This window comes from Pseudopipra pipra, chromosome 10, assembly GCF_036250125.1.
Source record: "Pseudopipra pipra isolate bDixPip1 chromosome 10, bDixPip1.hap1, whole genome shotgun sequence".
Classification (NCBI taxonomy): domain Eukaryota; kingdom Metazoa; phylum Chordata; class Aves; order Passeriformes; family Pipridae; genus Pseudopipra; species Pseudopipra pipra.
The window spans coordinates 8502695-8524117 of record NC_087558.1 but is presented as its reverse complement, the minus strand read 5'-3'; the positions used below and the strand labels follow the sequence as shown (position 1 = coordinate 8524117).

Genomic DNA, 21423 nt, shown 5'->3' with positions numbered 1-21423 from the left:
CAACTTTAAAAATCTGGGTTTCAAAAGACAAAAGTAGGATTTACAGTGTCAGCACATTATGTGAAAAAGATTGAAGTGAATGAATTACGGAAAAGTGGAGGCATCACTTAATAATTTTGCTTTTAAAATCTTATCCTTAGAGCAAGTGCTGAGCCCACCACCCCTTGCAGTCAGGGCCAAAGGACTGTACAATTTCCCCAAGCTGATCTGGTGTCTGTTTAACCTACTTGAACCACCCAGTCCCTGGTGTGAGGGGTCACCACGGCAAATTAAAAATAGCAACAGTGGAACAAGCAGAGATTGCTTGCATATGAAGAATGCTTCTTATGTAAAAAGCTTTGTTAACGCTTCAGAGTACGAGAACACATAAGACATGTTAAACGCTGCAGCTGTTGCAATTAATAGCTTGTGTATTCCTTTGGTGAAAAAGCACGGCTGCGTCACCATTTGTAAAAAACAACTAGAAATACTTATTTTGACTGCGCTGGGGCGGGCCAGGTGTAGCAAGGCCCTGCAGTGGGGTGAGCTGGGCCTTAAACTAACAGATACTGGGAAGAAATTCTTCCCTGTGAGGGTGGCGAGGCACTGGCCCAGGTTGCCCAGAGAAGCTGTGGATGCCCCATCCCTGGAAGTGTCCAAGGCCAGGTTGGATGGGGCTCTCAGCAACCTGGAATAGTGGAAGGTGTTCCTGCCCATGGCAGGGGGTCGGAACTGCATGATCTTTGATGTCCCTTCCCACTCAAATCTATGAGCTGCAAAGCTCCGATGCCTGAGGGAGCAGAACGGACCCGGCCGGCTTTGTGTCCATGAGCAGGCGGAACGTGCTGATCCCACCGCTCCGTGACCTGCTTCATCCACACGGCGCAACTCTGATCCAGGGATCTGGACCTGAGCACAGGGACCTTGTGGTACGCTCGGATTCCCGTGCCCTTCCCAACAACCCTCACGTTCACGTGTCGCTATTCCCATCCCAACCCCGGATGTCATTCCCGACGGAGCGCGCTCAGCCCAGAGTCCGCGCACCCAGGAACTCGGCAGTCCTTGGGCGGCGCGCATCGCTTCGCATTTATAGGAAATTTATGTTGTCTGCTGTTTGAGCGGCCACTTTCTCGGCGTCATCCAACCGCGCCATTTCCCCGCTGTCCCGGAGCGGACACCGGGCGCGCTCGGGTCCCCTCCCCGAGACAAGCCCCGTTGCCCCTCAGGGCTCTCCCCGGTCCCCGCCCGCCGCGACCCGCCCCCGCCGCGCAGCCACTGCGGGCCGGGCAGGGCCGCACACACCCCCCGCCCACAACATGGCGCTGGCGGCGGCGGCCGAGCGGGGCCGCGGCGGCCTCGGGGCGCTGAGGCGGCTGTGAGTGCGGGCCGGGGGTGGCTGGGCCGGGCCGGGCAGGGCCGGGCCGGGCCGGGCCGGGCCAGGGGCAGGAGGGGCGGGAGCCGCCCTCAGCGAGCCCCGAGCTGGCCTGCCGGGGGTAGGAAGGGAAGGCGGCTCCGCTGGGCGTGTGGGAGGACAGCGGCGCCCCGGGCTGCTCTGTGGGAAGGAGGAGCGAAGAAGCGCCCCCGCGGTTGAAGGGATCGCAGTCGCAGCTGCCGCGGGTCCCGCGAAGCTGCCCCGGCCTCGGGGGTCTGTCCGCAGGCTGTGCTCACCTGCGACACCTGCGTGTACAGGCTGGGGAAGGGAGAAGTTTGGGGAGTGCGCAAAAATCCCTCTCTCGTTACTAAAACTGAGGTTTAGTTGTGTGGTGCCTTTTTGCTCCGACAGAGCTTCAGAATTGTCTGGACTTGATCCCAAATTCCAGAGTTGATTTATGTACTAATTAACTGCTTTCACAGTTTCATCCAGCCACCTCACCTTGGCTACCGCTTTTTGTTAGTATTAGTCGTTTGAGGTTTAGGTTTCTGAAAGTCTCCATAGCTTTTCTTTCTTGCTGCCTTCACATTCTTTCTCTTGCACTTTTTCTCCATAGAAAAATTGCCGTTTTAAGCGTTTCTATTTTGTGGTTGTCCACATCTTCTTTCCCAAATACTTTAAGTTGGCCTCTCTGATAAATGCCAGATGTTGGCTGTTCTGTCCACTAAAAGACTTTTTTAAAGAAAAAAAAAACAAAAAACGTGACTATTTATGTTTTAATGCTGCTAAAAAAAGTAAGGGGATAATTTTCATTGTATCTAAATGAAAGCACTTTGAGGAGCCATCTGGTGAAGTTTGTACAACTTTCCTTGTTGTACCTGAATACGTAAACAGATGTATCAAAAGCTTCAGAGCTATTTCAGTGCTGTTGTTCTCTCACCTGAAAATAAAAGTAGCTCAGTTGTCACTTCTTCATATGCCTTTGTAACACTTCTGTGTGTTTATAATTGCACAGGCAATGGAACCAAGTACAAAGATTTGTGAAATGGGCCTCAACGATAGGTATGAAATTTAATTTCTTTGGCTACTAGGTTAAATTACTGTTTAATGTGGATGGTTTTACAATTAGTTTTAGAACATTAGTTGCTGAAAAACGGTAGGGTTTTTTAATAAATATTCATATCTTCGTAGTTCTTGAAAAAAGTAGCTTGCAGCTAACCTAGCAGAAATCATCTTTAATGTTTAAACAACATTTTGAATAATTTTAGCTGTCATATTTAGGTAAACTGATCTTAATGAAAACTATTTGGTTTTGTGATGTTTTTCTCTGCTGATACAAGTGTTGCAAAGTCTGTGAGAATTGTTTTTTAAGGCATAATGGTATTTAAACAAAATATGAAGGAGTAAAAGTATTTAGCAAGATGATTTAAACTCATTCTGGTGTCATGTTGATGAAAAAAAAATTTTAGAATTCAGAGATCTATCTTCATTTTAATTAGTGAGTTTTAAGCTACTGAGTTCTGACTGTGAAGTCTCTGGCAGTGCTGACCTTACACTTTTATCAAGTTGTAGTTGCTGTTTTGAGACTTTGTAGGAGCTTGTAAGTCACTGCTTAGAAAACCCAAACAACAAAAAACTTGATACCTTGTTCTTTCTTTGTGACTGTGTATGAATGGGGAACAGTGCTCTTCAAGAAAATGTCAACTGCTTCTACTGGGGGGGACACAACACAGGTGTTGATTGTTTCTTAGTTAGTCCAGGGAATACACAGCAAAAATATAAGCATCAGCTTTTATGTTTAAGTGGTTTTTTAGGGTTAGAATATGTTTCTTGAATTCTAAAAAAGGAAGTTCTTAAAAAAAGGCTTAAACATACTTCTGCATAAGGACTCTAAGGAAAAAAATCCAAAAGTAGCATGGAAATGCTTTAGGATGGAGTTTTGAGTGAAACAACTTCATTGTTGGAAGAAGTGCATAAACACTATAAATTATGAAAAAAAAAGTCATAATTTTAAAATTGCTGTGTTTCCAGGAATGTTTTTAAGGATCTGTTTCTTACTGTGGTTCATCCCTTTAAACAGGAGGTCACAGCATAGGGAAGGTTCTCATCGCAAACCGAGGAGAAATCGCCTGCAGAGTGATGAGAACAGCGAAGAAAATGGGTGTGAAGTCTGTGGCAGTTTATAGTGAAGCAGACAGAAATTCCATGCACGTAGCAATGGTGAAGTATATTCATTGTGCTTGTGACTTATGTTCATTCACAACAGTATTTGCCATTGACAAGTTCCCTGTGAAAACAGATTTGGGTGCTGGTGCAGTTGAGTTTCACCTCTGTAGAGTTACTGCCAAGTTTTCCTTGAACTGATGAAAGGTTTGCCTGGTCTCTGTCTCAGCACCTGACAGCTATACAGGAAGGGATATTAAATTTTGTCTCTCTAACTCCAGAGCAGCCAGAGGTTAGAGAACGGACTCTGATTTTGGGAAGAAAGTCAGAATTTGTTTCACTCAGTTGAGCCTTTTCATGAGGAGAGGCAGTGATTTAAACTGCTGTGTGCCAGCAGTCTGATAAATAATATAATCATCTCAAAAAATTCAAATTTGCTAATAAACAGTCTGTGTCCTATGTATTTCTTCTCAATCAGGCAGATGAAGCATATTGCATTGGTCCAGCACCCTCACAGCAGAGCTACTTGGCCATGGAGAAAATACTGCAGGTGGCCAAGGTCTCAGCAGCACAGGTGAGTAGATCAGGACCTACAGTTTTCTCATACTTTCATGTCTTTAGTTCTTTATTTTTACCCATCTTGAGTTTCCTTGACACTACTGAAGTTTCTGAGTTTTCTAAGCTAAGCTGATACAGAAATAGGCTGGTAACGTTATTCTGTTTTAGGCTGTTCATCCAGGTTATGGTTTCCTCTCAGAAAACACAGAGTTTGCAGAGCTGTGCAAGCAACAGGGAATCATCTTCATAGGTCCACCTTCATCTGCTATCAGAGATATGGGTATTAAGAGGTATCTATTTCTGATTTATGTGGTTATCCAATTTACAGCTTGGAAAAGCTAATTTTGTTAACAAACGACCAGTGTCATAATTGTTTTATTCTATCAATTTTCACTGTATATTATTTTTATGGCTTTCTTCAAAGGAATAAACTCTAGGTCTATAGCTATGGGATTCCAATAGACATAGAGACAATCGACCTTGTACAGTCATTAGGATTTCAGTAGTTAAATAAGTAATGATTCTGCTTTTCCAGAGCTGGGGCATTCAGCAGTCAGATTGGATGTTTTGTATGTTAGTCAAAAGAGCAGTGGAAAAGAAACACCACATCATTGGGGTTATTGTGGCTCATGTAAAATGGGCCATGTAAGTTTAGTTCATCACTGAGGACCTTAGTTACTTAGATCAAAGAAATGCTTTTAGGGTATGAAGCATAAATCAAGAATGTGGAAATGAGGTTATTACTAACACATGAGCTGTATAATAGTAATTTGGGAGAATTAATTTTTTATCACTTTGTAATGCGAGAGTAAATTACCTCTGTAATTTAACGAGCTCTGCATGTGTATTTGAAGTTAGAGTTGTTACGCTCAAGCGTTTGATGTGTTGTGTGAATCCAGCTGTATCATGAAAAGTGTTTTGCCTTTGTACAACTTCAGATGTAGTTTTGGCAGGATACAGTGTTGTATTTTGAAAATTTTAGGGTTTGGCCTCTACAATGTGGGTCAAAAGACAGGAAAGAACAGTAGAACTGAAACTTACTCCTGCTTTTATGTGGAGGGCTTGGAGAAAAAAAAAAATCCCTGTTTGAAGCATGTGATTAATTACAGTCCAATCCTATGTAACCCACCTATGCAAGTAGTCCTGTTGAGGTCTACTGTGGAACTGCTTTCAAGAAGAGAGTTAGCATTGGGAACATACACAGGTTTGGAGCTTAAAGTAAGAAAAAAAATATTATTATCATTCTAAATATTAAACTGTTCTGTCAAAGCACTTCCAAAGCTATAATGTCTGCTGCTGGCGTTCCTGTTGTTGAAGGTTATCACGGGGAAGATCAATCAGACGAGTGTCTAAAGGAACATGCCAAGAGAATAGGATACCCAGTCATGATTAAAGCTGTTCGTGGGGGTGGAGGAAAGGTAAGGAACTAATCTTCACATTCATCACATGCCATAAAGTGGTCATGTCTCAGTATCTGCAACTGAATATTCTAAAAGAAATCTGAAAACAAAGAAACTGGAAAAGTACTTTTTGTTAAAATTCATTATTGATGTCCAGTCTCGCACTATGAAATCTCATTTCGTTTGTCGTGCAGTCAGGCAGAAGGTGAGTAGCTGGAATAAACTGGGAGAGTTTTCTTTGTTTCAATGGATCTCCAGCAATTCACATAAGCAGAAAAGTTGTCCTATGGATTTGTGTGAAATTAGATAACTTTAAATTGTTACTTTGTGATAACTTCTGTTACTTCTTTTGTTAACAGTTTTAAATGTTGTATAAGAAGGTATTAGAAATACCATTTAAATATTTTTGTCTAGACGCTTTTTAATGTGTGGTGAACTCCCAGTCTAAATCTGATTTTACTCTGAAATGTCTATAAAATGACATGCAGAGAATTTTATTTTCAAAATAGCTATATTTGTTTTGTAATAAACAAGTTTTTCTTTGCCAAACTTGGAAAATTCCTATTATATCTGAGAATAAAATTGAATTTTGTACTCACCCATATCAATGAAATGATATATCTATTTTTCACACTTTTTATGGCACTTTGAGTGGGACTTAGAAGGATTATGTTACTGGAAGCTGATACACAATTTTAGTAAAGTTTAAGAAAGGAGGGAAAAGAGTTACTGTTAAGCTCATTTCTTGCTGTTTGTGTGCAACAACGATTTTCATTGTATACCCTATTTTCAGACATTTAGAAAGGCTTTTTTCTGTATTGTAGGGCATGAGAATTGCTCATTCAGAAAAGGAGTTTCTGGACCAACTAGAATCAGCAAGGAGAGAAGCGAAGAAGTCTTTCAATGATGATGCAATGCTGATTGAGAAATTTGTAGATAATCCAAGGTGAGAAACAGATATTTCAATATAAACACTATAATGTTTATTCTATGGTTGAACAAACATAACTGGTTTAGTAGTAGGGTGAAAATTGGTCTTGTATGTTTTATTTGCACTATGGCAGTTGTTAATTTGGTCATATTTTTTTATAATGTATTGAATTTTTTGTAGTGACCTTGTTTTGAATGCTAGGAATTAAAATAAAATTGTTTGGGAGACGTGGCAGTGCGTGAGCTTTCTAAACTTGATTTACATCTAGGAAAAAAAATCACTTTATAATACTTCAACTACAGACGTGAGTCAAGCTGTCGTGATGTTTCTGCTGCCCTCAGGTGTCCTAAACTAGTTATTTAATCTTCCTTTATTTTGATATTTAAAACAGAAGGGATAGTTTTTATTTCATGTCTGGCCTGTGAAACTGAGCTAATTTATTTTTTATAAAGAACTTCTCGCAGAGGTCTGTTTGATAATCTTGCACTTTACATCTGTTTTTCTTGAAGCATCACTATAAAGAAAGCATTTATTTTAAAGAAACTGAGGGCCTCCTTATGCTGTCAGATGGGCATGAGAAAAATCTCATTCCTGGGGAATTTCTTTTGCCAGTATCAGAGGATTGTCACAATGGTGACATATTTTTTTTAGCTTTATATATAGAACAAAATTCTGCCACCTAATAGTTGTCCTCTGAAATGGTGTGTTGAAATAAACAATGTTATTGCTGAGCCAGGGCTGCTGCTGCCCCTTGTGCATTGCTACACAGTAAATGATGGGGGAAATCATCATTATCAAATAACAGTGAAGTGGTTTTACTTTTATAGTAATAACTGATAAAGAGGAGGCAGCCATGGGATATGTACCTTGTTTATCCCACAACTTACAGGATTTCAATGCAGTAGTTGGCATTTAGAATCCTGTTTCATTTGGGACATCAAGGAAGCCTAAAGGAATTGAGATCTTGCATAATAGCAGCCTCACTTCTATATTTTCAGCATTTATTTGAGGGCAGACACTTAAACCTTTGAGAAGTCCTACTGGAGCACACAAGTACAAGGCCATGTACAAGTTCAAAGTCTGTTTGAGTGAAATCCGTCACGGGATTGGGGTTTTTTTGAAATACACTGAAACATTTACGTTTATGGAACAGGCACGTTGAAGTCCAAGTATTTGGTGACCAGCATGGCAATGCAGTGTATTTGTTTGAAAGAGACTGCAGCGTGCAGAGGAGGCATCAGAAGATCATTGAAGAGGCACCAGGGGTGAGCAGAAAGTTCTTAATATTTTTTATGAACCGACATATTTTTAAAGTAATTAATAATCCCCCATCAAGTTTATTTAGTTGATAGTACTTTATCTGTAATTCTCAGACGTGTTTTAATTTTGCTGCAGAAAATGTTCTTTAGGAACTTTCTTTAGGAAAAGGATTCTCAAGGAAAAATTATATAGGTGTCTTCACTACAGTTGTTAAATACTGCAAAATATTGACACGTACTAGGTTTATTATCACCAAACTTAACAATAATTTATAATTTTTTCTATTATTATTATTTACAGCCAGGAATTAATCCAGAGGTTCGGAAGAGACTTGGAGAAGCCGCTGTCAAAGCAGCCAAAGCAGTGAATTATGTGGGAGCAGGTAAGTCTGTGGAGGCTTTTAACTTAATGAGAGTTGGAGTCACAAGCAAATGGCATCTGGCTGAGTATGACACACATGCCCCAAGTTTTTTGCGGTTCGAGCAAGTAATCACATAGTTAGTTCTGATGTAATTACAAATTTAAATTAGCATACCTGAGCTCAAGACCAGTGGCAGCTGAAGAAAAGGAAGAAGAAATTTCAGAGCAAATAATTCAATCAACTCGACTGTTGGAAACTGAGCATTATGAGTTAGTAACTTCAAAAAATAATTTCATTGTACAAAGAATAATCCTTTATATTCAAACACTAAAGCCTTTAAAAGAAAAAGACAAATCAGTGTAAAGTCCACACCATTTCCCAGATGAAAAATAACCTCCCAGAATTATTTGTGACTTTGTTTTCTCACTAATTTCTTTGGTTACTTATTTTTAAAAAATAATTACACAGTCTATAAATATTAACAGTACTTTAGAGAGTCCTGATGCACATTTTAAAGTGCTAATGAAATGCAGCTTTTATTGTAGAGGAAAATGCCTGCTAAACAGCACAGGCCACGTAAATGTAAAAGGAAACAACCCTTCTGTTTTCAGGCCTCAATTTTGTGACCCTTTTAGATAAATTGTATAGAATTTAATGAAATTCAGTCTATCTGATTTGGAAATAATAGTGTTTTCCTGGCATAATTAAATTAAGTGTCATAGATACTATTTGGTGAAGTGTCCTTCTGTTAAATACTTCAGGAACAGTGGAATTTATTATGGACTCCCAACATAATTTTTACTTCATGGAGATGAACACCAGACTGCAGGTAGAGCACCCAGTTACAGAGATGATCACTGGCACTGACTTGGTGGAATGGCAACTTAGGGTGAGTGTGAATTGTTTTTACATGTAGGGTTCCTCCTGAGTGGTGAATGGTGCTCTGTAATACTGCCTGTGAGAGAACAGATGGGTTTCCAGATCCTCATCTCCTGTTCAGCTAACAGGGTAGAGTTTCCTTTGCTCCAGAGGAACATCTCACATTGCTGTATTTGATGTGAGCGTTGTGTAGATGCTCTGAATTTCAACCAAGTCTTCTCCCACTTGTGTAGAGAAAAAACCATTTTTTTAAGTGCATTTAGAGACCTTACAGTTTGTGCTGGTAGTGCTGGCTACCAGTAACCCATTTTATCATCTGCTTTTCGAGCAATTTTTGTCTAATAAAATCTTGTCTTAGTTGACCAGGCTGTAACTTAAATAATTTACTTTTTGACATAACCAGTAGAAAAACATTCGACTGTTTTTTTTCCATTATGTTTTAGCTGTCTGAAATATTAGGCAGTAAATTTACACAATAATAATTCAAAATCCTTTGACTGGTGGGTTCCACAAAAAAAGAAGGAGTGACTTCAGAATTAGCCTTTTATGACCTACCATTTTTTTCTCCTTGTGCTTTTTTTAATGTGCTTTCTAGTTGTTCGTGTTTAGAAGAAAGATATTTAATATTTCATACATCAGCACTCCAGAATATTGATCCTGCTGTTTTCAGGTTGCAGCAGGAGAGAAGATTCCCCTGAAGCAGGAAGAGATCCTGCTCCAGGGCCATGCATTTGAAGCTAGAATATATGCTGAAGACCCTAATAATAACTTTATGCCAGGAGCTGGGCCGTTGTTGCACTTATCCACCCCTCCTGCAGATCGTTTCACCAGGATAGAGACTGGAGTCAGACAAGGTAAAACTGAAGGCTGTGATGTATAAGAAATAATTAACATCAAAATGTTTTCTTTGTAAGCATTTCCCTCTTTGGCCTAAATAAGTTAGTCTGACAGGGTGTTGCTATAAAGACAAATCCGTACAGAATTATTCTTCCTTGTAATTGCCCATGTATTTTTGGTCAATCACTAACTATTTTATTTACCTCTTTATTTACCTATATCCATAGTAAAGTCCATTGGATCATGCTGCCTATATTCTCCTCACAATTTATCAGTCCTGCATTCTGCTTGCAACAAAGAAAACTGGATTTGAGTAGTGTTATATCTACAAAGTCTGCACTGAAGTTGTCCTTGAAATTGAAATGCCAGGTCACAACATCATGTCATCGAAGAACTTTAATCTCTAGAGAAATGTGGCCATGAATTGTGTTCCCCTTTGATGCCATGTGGTGTCCAGTACCTTGCATTACCAACTTTCAGAAATACTTGGTTTAGTGTTACAGCATTTCTTTCACTCACATATTTTAGGTGATGAGGTTTCTGTTCATTATGACCCCATGATTGCAAAGCTGGTTGTTTGGGCTGAGGATCGGCCAGCGGCGCTGAGGAAGCTGAGATACAGTTTGCACCAGTATAATGTAAGTAGAAAGAGCCCAGTATGATTTCAGATCTTTCGCTAACTTTGTGAACACCTGGAGCTAACAAAGTATGCATAAAATACTAGAGTAAAACAGAAGTGATTTCTAAGAGGGAGCCTGCATTGCCACTACCGTTTCAAATTCATTTTTTGTTTGCAGAAGTTGTATTTTTTTCCTAATTTGCAAACTGTTTTTATAGGTGGTGTGAGTAGAAATAAGTGTGAAGTCTGGTTTTACACAGAGATTTTTAAGGTTGTGATCTCTTCAGCTGGATGATGCACCTGAGACTTTGTAGAAGAGCAAGGCTAAACAACATTTTCAATTGTAGTGTGAGCTCTCTCAAACTTAAAGGAGTGGAATTTGTGTTTGTGTTTGCCTCTAATTTCTGATATGTAAAAATAACTAAATTTGTAGACTATATCTGTGGTAAAGAAATATGATGTCAGTTCTTTTTAAGAAACATTCCCTTTCCCCCCTATAAAAACTTACAGGTATTGTATCTTTCCAAAAGCGGAATTCAGAAGGTTTGACTTGACATGAGACTGAATTAATTTACACTTTTAAACCAACAACATGAATGTGAGTCAAGTATTGAAAATATTGGGCCCCTTATTGTTTTAGCTACAAATGAAAATTACTTCAAGGGAAAGAGATAAATTCTGGAAAAACCCAACAGAATTATTTTTCTTAGCAGTTCTGTCAGTTCATATTGACAGCATAACATAGTTACCAGTTTCACTAATTTCTCTAAAATAATTGTGTTGTTTGCTTTGGTATTTTGCAGTACAGGAAATGGATAGTGTCTAGTAAATTTATAAAAGTCCCTGTTCCCACTTTTTACTATTAAAAGATCAAATATGGGATACTGACACTATTGTAACTCATTTTTTCATAAGAAGCACTTGTCAAGTTAGGAATGTTCTTTTAAATACTCAGACCATGCTTTTTCAAAACAGTAGAGTTTTTTCATAAATTACCTCCCTTTACTGTTGCTGGGAAATCTTCCTCAACTTCACAGTGGACAAAGGTGGTGTTGAGAAAACAGTGCTTTTGGCAAGGCAGCTCTTCGGAGTTTTTATTTGGTTTGTTGTGTTTGTTTTTTTTCTTTTTAGAGTCATTGGTTTAACTGGTAATAAAACAGACCAGTTGAATGAATTACATTTTATTGCTGAAGTTTGTTTCGATGGTGCTATCTGAAAAAAATACTCATTTCTTATCTATACATAACTTGAGCAGAAAGCTGCATGCTCATTCATAACTTCAGTTTGCACTATGCTTCTGTTTCTTTACAGATTGTAGGATTAAGCACTAATATTGATTTCTTACTGAGCCTGTCAGGACACCCACAGTTTGAGGCTGGAAATGTGCACACTAATTTCATTCCTCAACACCATGATGAACTATTTCCGACCAAAAAGGCAACTCCACATGAAGTTATGTGTCAGGCAGCTCTTGGGCTTATACTGAAAGAAAAAATGCTAACAGATGCTTTTAGAGATCAGTCAGAGGGTAAGGATCATTCTTTTGCTTTATTTTGTGAGCTCATGTGCAATTACTTACTTTGCACGTTCTTTCTTTCACCTACTTTGTGCCTGCTCAGGGTTCTGCATTCTGGCCTCTCTCAGCTATTTACAAAGACTCTAAATTTTGTGAAGGGGCAGATATGGAATGTATCCCCCCTGTAATGGACACAGTACTTCCCACAGCACTCCAGATAGGCACTATCTGGAAGACCTTGGGATTCCTAGTCAGTGACACTGTGCTCTTTGCTCTTGACCAGCACAAACTGTGACCATCTGCCTGTGCTGTCCCTACAGCTGGCCCAAGGTCTTCAGATGTAAAATTGACTCTGCTCAGGGTGGGAGGGGCAGTGGGGTTTGATGGAACCTTCACCTAAGGGTTAATCTGCTGTGGTGTAACTGAACTCCCACACATTCTTGTCCTGTTCAAGGATGTGTGCATGGAGAGCAGCCAACGCCCCCTTCTTAGTGCTGCTGTCAGCATTGTGGTTTTTGTAGGTTACACAGCATCAGCTTATTCAGTGTTGAAGACTGAGGATTTGTCACTCTCAGTGACTACAGTGGTTCCCCAATATTTTATGTGCAATGTAAAACTATAAGTATGATGGTAATAAGAGTAGGACAGTGATTTAGTGGTGTAAGTTCTGGGTATTGTGTTTTGTTGAAGTAGAATCAAAGTAACATATCTGTGTATTTTGTGTTTTAGATAAATTCTCACCATTTGCATCCAGCACTGGTAGAAGAATAAATATATGTTATACTAGAAAACTGTCTCTGCTGGATGGGGAAAACAGTAAGTTAATAAGAAAGTGTGTGGAGGGAAGGGAGGCACTTGATGGATAAAATTATTTCAACTGATTGAAATAATTCAGACTAAGAAACAGCAAATAGAACCAGGATGAGTTCTGTGCAATTTAAGCTGAGAATTCACAGAATTTCTTGCTTAATCCACACTGTTAGATCTTGAGGAGATGTAAACCAAATTCAAATGACACCATTGTTGTTCATCATTTAAATGAATAAGGTTGACTTTTAAAAAGTGCCATTGGCTTTTTTTTTTTTCACTTCATTTTGGTATGAAAGAGCTCAGAACTTTTTCCCATCACAAACTTGTTTTCTGTCCAGATAACACAATACAGATTTCAGAGCATAACTTCAGGTGCTCATCTTTGAAAAACTTATTGTGTCTCAAATTCAGTATGAAAGCTGCAGTGTCTACAAAGCTAACCTGAAAATACTTGTTCTTTTCTTAGTGGTGGTAGGTCTTGTTTTTATTAAGAAACATAAACTAAATATTGTGTATATGTCATCATTCTCTAGATACTGTAATTAATCTACTCACATATACATGATTTGTTTTATTCAACAGTTGTGGATGTAGCTGTAAGTTACAATCAAGATGGGTCATACAAAATGCAGGTACAAGTCCATTTTTTCAGATATTTCATTAGATAAAAGAATCTGTCTCTTGTAGACTTATCTTAGTATTAACTGTTACTAAAGTTGCTTGGTGATTACAGTTACAGGATTCTATTTTTGGCTTACTTGCAGCCATTGCTGTAGACTGTTATTTTAGCCTGAAATTATCTTTGGTAGATGGTGGATTGGCAAGGAAGAACTACTAAAATACTTCTGAAAATAAGGCTAAGAAAAGTGTTCGTATTCTTAGTATTTAAAGATCTTATTCTTCATTTTCCTCTTCCTTAAATTTGTCTTCCTAAAAGTAAGTAAGTAAGTTAGATTTAAATATGCATTTAAAAAGACATTTTTTTCCACAGGACTCCTGCTTTATTCTGTGCATGAGATGGATCTCCTGTGGGATAAATGAAAGCTTTCTAGAGCATTATCTGTAGGATAACATTTATTTTATTTTGAAGATGGAAATTGAGACATGATTACCAAATGGGATGAGGAATCTTCCGGTCAGATAATTGAATGATACCCCATAGAATTGTCTTCTTTGTGCTGTAGAGCTCCTATAGGATACAGCTCAAGATGCTTTAAACATAGATAATTTTGTGTGTGCACATGTGATAGTCTCCAGTTGTGTGGCTTATGGGGGTTGTGTTTTGCTGAGTGTTAAATATCCTTCTTGTATCACTTGTAGTCGGTGTTTTTTCTCTCAGATTTGTCACCCAGAATGAAAGCATCTGGAGAATGCAGTCTCTCTGTAGTTCAGCTTCTTGTTCCCAATATTCAGAAAAGGGAAACTGGGAGAATAAGTATTTATGAACTGCTTAGACTGTGTAGAGATGAGCCTACCAAAAAAATAATGAGAAAACTACTGTGCTTTCGAGGGTATAACAGCATCTTGGGTAACTCACACCCTTATTTCTATGGATACAAAGACTGAGATAACCCACATCCCTCCAGTAATACCCAGGTTATTTTGGGTGTATTAGTTACATATGTCATGCTGCAGAGCTCTTACACTCGAGGTTTGTCTCATGTAAGTCATGTCAGCAAAAGTAAAGAGAGGCTGGAAGGGATGTGGGGGCCATTTGTGGAGGGAAGTGGAGCTGGGGAGAATGTAGACTCCTAGGGAAGAAGCAGGAACAGGAGTTGAGGTAGAAATGGAGAGAAGCTGGAGATAAAGGATGGAGAAACATAATTGGGAGCTGATTATGAGGAGGACGTTGCCTCTGCAGTGTTACAAAACCTGTGCTGAGGCCAGTCAGTTAGGGCAGGTTGCTGGGCCATGGATCTGGGCAAGCACTCAGTGCTTCCAAGGGTGTTGCCCTAATTTGTGCCCCTGCTCAGGATACTCATCAAGCAAATGATTTTCCTCTGAGGGATAAGTATCAGATCAACAGTATCTTTTCAATGCATGTTTTCAGTGGAAGAACAGTATGTGACTACCTAATAAAAACTGAGTTTTATTTCTCCTCCTACCACCCTGAAAGACCAGCAAGTCTCTGATCCTTTGCTCGTTGATGGTAGACTTAGGAACAAACATATCAGTTAAATGTAGTGCACTTATGTTTGTATTCTTGCAGTCTAATTTATATGCTGAGGTTGTGGCAGAGGTGCAGTTTCCACTGATGTGGATGAAGGGTTACTCACAAATAAATGACCTTTCCATCTGGTCTGTCTTGTGCAGTTTTGGTGTCTAACTGACACTGTTTCCATTACTGCTCTGCTCCTTTGTAGGTTTACTGAATATGTTGTAGTTCTTGTATTGCAAGCTTCCAAGGCAGAGGAAGTTACCTGTGTTTTGGAAAGCATTGTGGAACGTGATGTCAGCTGAGTAGTATGGATTTTCAGTTTGAAATCAAGATGCTACAACAAATCAAAAATATTGGATGTTAGTAGCATCACTAAACTGATAATTCTGGGGTTGTTTTTATTCTTCTTGAGAAATAGTATATCTTTGTTTAAGATAAAAATTGTCCTGGGGGAACAATTTTCTGAGCTGTTTGTATTGGATACAGAATACAGTCTCTTAACTGAAAAATAAAGGATACATAAGATTTAAAAAGATTTTTTTCTTTTAATTCCAAAATTGTCTATGAAGAATCACAGGTTATGAGTGCACAAATGCTGTCTTTTGGTTTATTGGTAATAAAGGGTTAACCTTTGTCCTTATAAAAGCATTGAACTTTCAGATTCAAGATAAAACATTCCTGATTTCTGGAGAGATGTTGAATGAAGGTGATTCACTTTACTTGAGGTCTTCAGTAAATGGAACAGTGTGTAAGGCCAAATTGGTCATTTTGGACAACACCATTTATCTCTTCTTTCCGGTAAAGTTCCTTTCTTTATTATCACAAGTTTAAAATTTCAGAATTCTATCCATGAAAATGAGGAATATAAATTGCAAGAGAATGTGAATCATAATTTCAGTTTCTTACTTTGACCTGTAATGTTTTGATACTTGCTGGATTTATAGGTCTAATTAGAAGTTCACTGCTTATGGTCCATGAGTGAGAAAATTACTTTTAGAAAGATAAAATACAATTAAGTGAATTGCAAATGATGGCTTAGGAGGAGGGAACACAAAATATTAAAATTGTCAGGTATTTAAGTTTGTCATAGAACAGTAGCAGTTAGTTCAAACTGACAATTATTTGAAAGTGCTTGTAACTGTTATTTTAATTTCATTTTTTAAAATTATATGACAAGAAATGAATTGATACTGGTCTGAAGAAAGATAACTTCAGGTAATATTAAAAGAATGGAATTATGAGCTACCATGGCATTATATCTGTTGCATATATGCAAATGGCATTTGAAAGAAGATGTACCCTAATTTCCATTATTAGGCTGCTAAATTTTTGTATGCAGTTCAAAAGATTGCAAGGCCCCTAAAGTAACTTAATAAAAATGTAATCAAAGTAAGTAAATTATTATGTGTTAGTTTCAGTAATTAACCTCTAGCCCTGAGCCCCTTAAGACTTCCTGCAGAATGCAGTGAAAACTTTGCTGCTCCAGTGGTGAGGACTAAGGAACTCGTGCTGGAATGGCAAAGCTCAATTCTCCTGTGACATCAGAGTGGAGTCATGGGTGGGGGATTTAGAAGAAATCACAGGAGTTTTAGGGTATGGGTAGGGTGTGGGGGAGAATGAGTCTTTGGGGAACTCTGGGCACCAAGTGTGAGAGCACTTAAAGGATTTTGAATAACAGTGAGAATTTATTACTGAATTAGCACTGAATTCATGTTATTGTAAATTGTGAAGCTCTCATTGGCAAGGAAGATGCCAATGTCTCTCTTCTTTGTTGCAGCAACTGCCTGCCCCTTTTGCCTTTATACATTTTCTAAAACCTTCTGCACTGTTGCTGTGTGAATAAGGGAGATACAAGATGGGTTTTGTACAAAAAGATCCATGTGAAGCTGCTTTTCCACAAGGAGTTCCTTCCTTGCTGACCCTTAGCAGCAGCAGCCTGACGTTTAAGGCCTCAGACATTGGCAAAGCTGTTGACAGCTCCTGCTGCCCTGACCCCAGGGCTCTGCCACTCTCAGAACAAGGCTGGATCTGTTCATTCCTGAATGTCAGAACGTGTATTGGTGGTGGGATTTTATGTTGTTAACTCACCTGTCCTGGATTTTCTCCCTGTAGGAAGGCAGTGCTCAGATTGGCCTCCCTGTGCCCAAGTACTTGTCTGCAGTGAGCTCAGGGGGAGAGCAAAGTGGTGCTGTAGCACCCATGACAGGCACAGTGGAAAAGGTAATTATAAAAACATGGGTGGGAAGTGAATTCTCCAGTATATATCCAAGTTCACTTCCAGAAATGGTGCTTCTGTACTGCCAGGAAAGAATCAGAGGCTGAAATGCCAGTGCTGTATGACTTCTAATTGGAAAAAGCCTTGTTTAACTCTTGAGTTTTCAGCAGCCATCCAAAAGTTTTTAAGGCTTCCAGTCTTCTTTCTCTAGAGCTCTGGAAGTTCTGAATATTTAACTAATGCTACTGCTTAACTAATTTTTTTTTCATCTTAATTACTTTCTAAGTTGAAGGTCCCTGAAGTGTTAGAGACTGTTTGATTCATTTCATCTAACAAAAGAGCGAGTTAAGACATGCACTTGCAAAAAAGGAAATACTCAGAATTGCCTTTTTGTTAAGCTGAGTGTTTCTTTTTCTTTAGCTCAGCAAGTCTTGTGTATTTCTCTGTACAGTGACAAAGTTTCCACAGAAGAGATTTCCTGAGAGTTTAGTGGTTAAGGGATTCTGGTAGCAATGAAAAAGCATGAACCCTTTCAGAGAGTCAAGTACCTTGAACATGGATCTCCTACACACTCTAAATCAGTTATAGCTGAATAACAAGGTGGCTCTGCCATCTTCTTTCTGGGTGTTGTTTTTTAAAAGACTTTAGGGACTGGCTCCAGGAGGAGGTCCTGCACTTTCTCAAAATAGAAGTGCTTAAGCCAGAAAGGGTCAAATATACATCATCTCTTCTAGTGTTCCATCTTTGATAGGTAAATGTCTTCCTGCTTGTCCTGGCAGCTGGCACTGAACCTCTCTCTGTAGCTCTAAGTTCCCTTGAGTGTCATCTAGAGAACTCTCATAATAATAAAAATAATATGAGGCTGTTTTGCAAAACCACAATCACTCTGTGGATTGAGCTAGTCAAGATCCAGCTGATGATTGTTAATGGCATAGACAAGAATAATTTTTTTTTCCCCAATTTTCTCTTGAATTTAGGTGTTTGTGAAGGCAGGGGATAAGGTTCAGACTGGAGATCCTCTAATGGTTATGATAGCTATGAAAATGGAGGTAAGTGACATATAAAGGTTTTAATTACTGAGAAAATAAAAATCTGGTCAGAATTTTGTAATTTTCGGTTGCATTACTGACGTATGATGTAGCTTGCAGATGTCAGTATCACTTCATCTGCTATGAAAGGAGTGTTGTGTCTGTCTAGATTTTAGAGGATTATATTTGCTGTGATTTTGCTAACAAATGATGATTATATAATCCATGGTATTCTGCAGCTGTTTTAGTATGCATTTGGTGAGCTGTGTCAGGCCTTCTCTCCCCTCCTCTCCTTTGACTTCTCTAGCAGAAGACTGTCCAGGTGGATCTCTTGCTCACTGATTTGATCCAAGCATATGGAATATCTGCAGTTACTTCAGACAGAAATTTAGCTAATGGAGACTTTGTAAATATGTACAGGGTTCTTTGTGTATAATCTTTGTTATTTACATAAAGTTTTACCAAGAGTACACTCAAGATTTTGTGTAATTGTCCACATGGCATTCAGTGGACCACCACTTTGGCCATTTTATCTTGTCACAGTGTTTGACTGAATTACAGTTTTTTTAGCCTTAACTGATTTGTCTTGACTATTAGTTTAAAATAAACCTCAGTTCGTGGTAGCAGAACTAACGTTGCTAGTTGAGAACATCTACCTTTCCCTTATCGTGTCCTTTTTTAAATTATACTAAAATTACATGAAATAAACCAACTGTGCACCAAAAAAAAACCTAGACCCCAAATCCTTTGCAGTTGGATACTAAATGTGTTTCTGTCTCTCCAGCTGATACCTCAGACTGACATTATCTGAGGTGCTATTTTTTAAGTGCTATTGAAATATAAATTGTAAAATTTAAAAAGCAAATTATTATTTACATGAGTCTTGGCTTAGATGTGAGGATTTACTATCTGGTATTAAATGTTTTGATACTAGACTAGCCCTATGTAGAAAAATGCCAAGAAACAAAGCTACAATGGAAAACTAACTTGGTACAATCACAAGCAAACCAGTTTGGGGTTGGTATGTAAACTTATGCTGTTTTACTGTCATTAGTAGCTGTATTTGTATTTCAGCTGGATTTTGCCAAATATCTGCTCAGTAAAGACCCCTCCTGGCCAGAAAACAAAAATATCTTTAGTAAATCTGCAGATTTCTCTTAAGGGAACAAATCTGCTGTATGATTAACATTTTGGATTAAAACTGTATTATTTCTGCTTGGTATTTATTACAATAACAAAAACTGTTAGTGAAGTAAAGTAACATTCAGCTGTTCATACTTCATAATATAACATTATATAGCATTTTTTGTCCCCAGTATACTTATCAAATATTCATGAGAAAACTTGAAAATGGACTAGTATAATGTTTTAAAAGAAGTTTTAAAATAAATAAATAAATAAATGTGTCAGAGGAAGGAATTCAATGTTTTGCAGTTCTAATTGCACCAAAGAGTAATATTAGCATTTGCTGGAGAGAGAGAGAAGAAAAAAACCAGGTTCTCTGCTGGTTCACTCTTGCTCTGTTTTGTGCAGCACACCATCCGGGCTCCAAAGGCAGGAGTGATAAGAAAGGTTCATTTCCAGGAAGGTGCTCAGGCCAACAGACATGCTCCACTGGTGGAATTCATGGATGAAGAAGCCGAGTCAAAATAAAATTCAAGGAAGGTCCATTTCATTTTTTCTACTTTGCTGATTTTCTCCCAGGAGAAGACTTCTTTATATTTTCAGCGAACTGTTTTGTATGAGAGACTGGGGAATTGGTTTCCTCTGCACTTCCTGCATAGGTTGACTGTAAATTATGCTGACTTCAGTGGAATTTGGGTATCACTATCCTGTAATTGTATTTATAACCTGTGGACCTGTGTGATTGTTGTTCACTGGTTACATTTGCCTGTGGAAAGGCACTGGAGTGGAAAAAGATGTGGAACTCTCAAAGGATGGGAGAGGTTAGTAAGGACTGTAAGGGACAGACAGGTTGGGTTCTTCTGCTTCTTCATTCACAGCTGCCTTTTTCCCTGAGATTTGAGAAGACTGATTTGAAGGAAATCTGAAGGAAGACAATTGTTTTATGAATTCATTTTCTGGCAAAATCCCTGATTGCGGCTTATGTTTTTGCCTTAATAGGGAATTGAGGATTGTTCCTTAGCCCTGAATCCCTCTTGGTCATTTCTATTACATCTTTTTTTCCAATTTACCTCAATGAGTAGTGAAAATTTGCATTTCAAAAATTATTTTAATATACCTCAAAACATCTGATACAATGCATTTTTCAAATACATTTGCTACACTTATCAAAGTTGGAACATAAGTTGGTTTCTAAAAATATCATTTGAACTTTAAATATGAAGTAGTAACATAGAAAGATAAGCTTATTTATTACTTGGAAAGTGTCCCAAAATAAAATACTGACTTCAAAATCCTCATTACTGTTCCCATATTGTTCATGTTCTTCTATGTTACTTATTGGCTGGAATGAAGTACATCAAAGTCTTTGTAATAACATGAAATATTACTATGAATAATAGATTTTTTTTTTTGTATCTGCAGGGTTTCAGAAGGGAAAATTGTTAGGTTTTTTATATGCAAAGAAAATACTTGGACTAAGCATACTGATCATTTGCTATAGATTTATTTTAACTTATTTAAAAGCCCCTCAGAGAAACAGGAAAAGGGAAAGAAAAATATGTTTTAATTGTTGCAAACTTTGGATATATTTTTACCTTTCAGTTAATGTGATGTTCTGGTTGTCATGTGAAGTTTTGAAATGCTAATTTAATTCAATAATATGGTCTGTACTGCAGAAAGGAACACATCAGATGCTGCAGTGATCCCAAACTTGTAGTCAGATCTGTGCAAATGGATCCTCACACTTACCCAAAATCTCATTTCTGAATCAATATACAGCATCATGGGGAAGTTCTCTGATCTGCTTCTATAATTGTGCAGCCTTGCCTGCAATGCAGAAAAACATTATAAAAAAGAATTGACTCTGGATGGACTGTATATTAAAGCATACTGTAATACTTTTCAATGTTCCTTGTAATCCTGTGGCCACCTAACAAAAAATTCCAGTGATCATTTTGTAGAGTATTGCCACAGTGATTTTTATTTACTGCCAAATAAAAATTAAGCTTAACTTTCAATGTTTGTTTTTGTTTTTCTCCGTTTTGTTCCTTCCTTGGTTGTTTCTGTCCATGCATTACTTCAGAGGGTTTTAAGCAGCTGTTTCTGTAGCATCATCTGATGATGACCACAGTCTGCAGATCACATTTGGGAGGCAGAAATCCAGACAGTTGTGATGGGCTTCACTGCAGGTAAGGTTAGTGGCTTGTTTTAT

General features: G+C 38.4%; 1 protein-coding gene across 2 annotated transcripts; it reads left to right on the top strand.

The window, feature by feature from the left end:
* Window positions 1-1076: 1076 nt before the first annotated feature.
* MCCC1 (methylcrotonyl-CoA carboxylase subunit 1) lies at window positions 1077-21229 on the top strand. Of its 2 annotated transcripts, XM_064665966.1 has the most exons (19): window positions 1083-1354; window positions 2367-2413; window positions 3432-3571; window positions 3993-4088; window positions 4241-4362; window positions 5343-5490; window positions 6297-6418; window positions 7557-7668; window positions 7964-8045; window positions 8786-8913; window positions 9574-9757; window positions 10269-10378; window positions 11671-11887; window positions 12605-12691; window positions 13268-13317; window positions 15504-15641; window positions 16956-17063; window positions 18036-18107; window positions 19620-21229. In XM_064665966.1, exons 1-19 carry the CDS (start codon window positions 1296-1298, stop codon window positions 19737-19739), a joined length of 2142 nt encoding a protein of 713 aa, XP_064522036.1. In that variant the 5' UTR covers window positions 1083-1295; the 3' UTR covers window positions 19740-21229. The 2 variants fall into 2 exon arrangements, with proteins under 2 accessions (XP_064522037.1, XP_064522036.1); XM_064665967.1 differs by lacking the exons at window positions 15504-15641; window positions 16956-17063; window positions 18036-18107; window positions 19620-21229 and adding an exon at window positions 13677-15497 and having other exon boundaries at window positions 1077-1354.
* The last annotated feature ends 194 nt before the right edge of the window (window positions 21230-21423 follow it).

What these genes read in the sequence shown, in the direction of transcription:
- MCCC1 (XM_064665966.1), top strand. Translation starts at nt 1,296, where the DNA reads ATGGCGCTGGCGGCGGCGGCCGAGCGGGGCCGCGGCGGCCTCGGGGCG. An exon ending in ATTCCATGCACGTAGCAATG is followed by an intron (nt 3,572 to 3,992) that starts GTGAAGTATATT and finishes CTTCTCAATCAG; the next exon opens with GCAGATGAAGCATATTGCAT. An exon ending in TTCGTGGGGGTGGAGGAAAG is followed by an intron (nt 5,491 to 6,296) that starts GTAAGGAACTAA and finishes TCTGTATTGTAG; the next exon opens with GGCATGAGAATTGCTCATTC.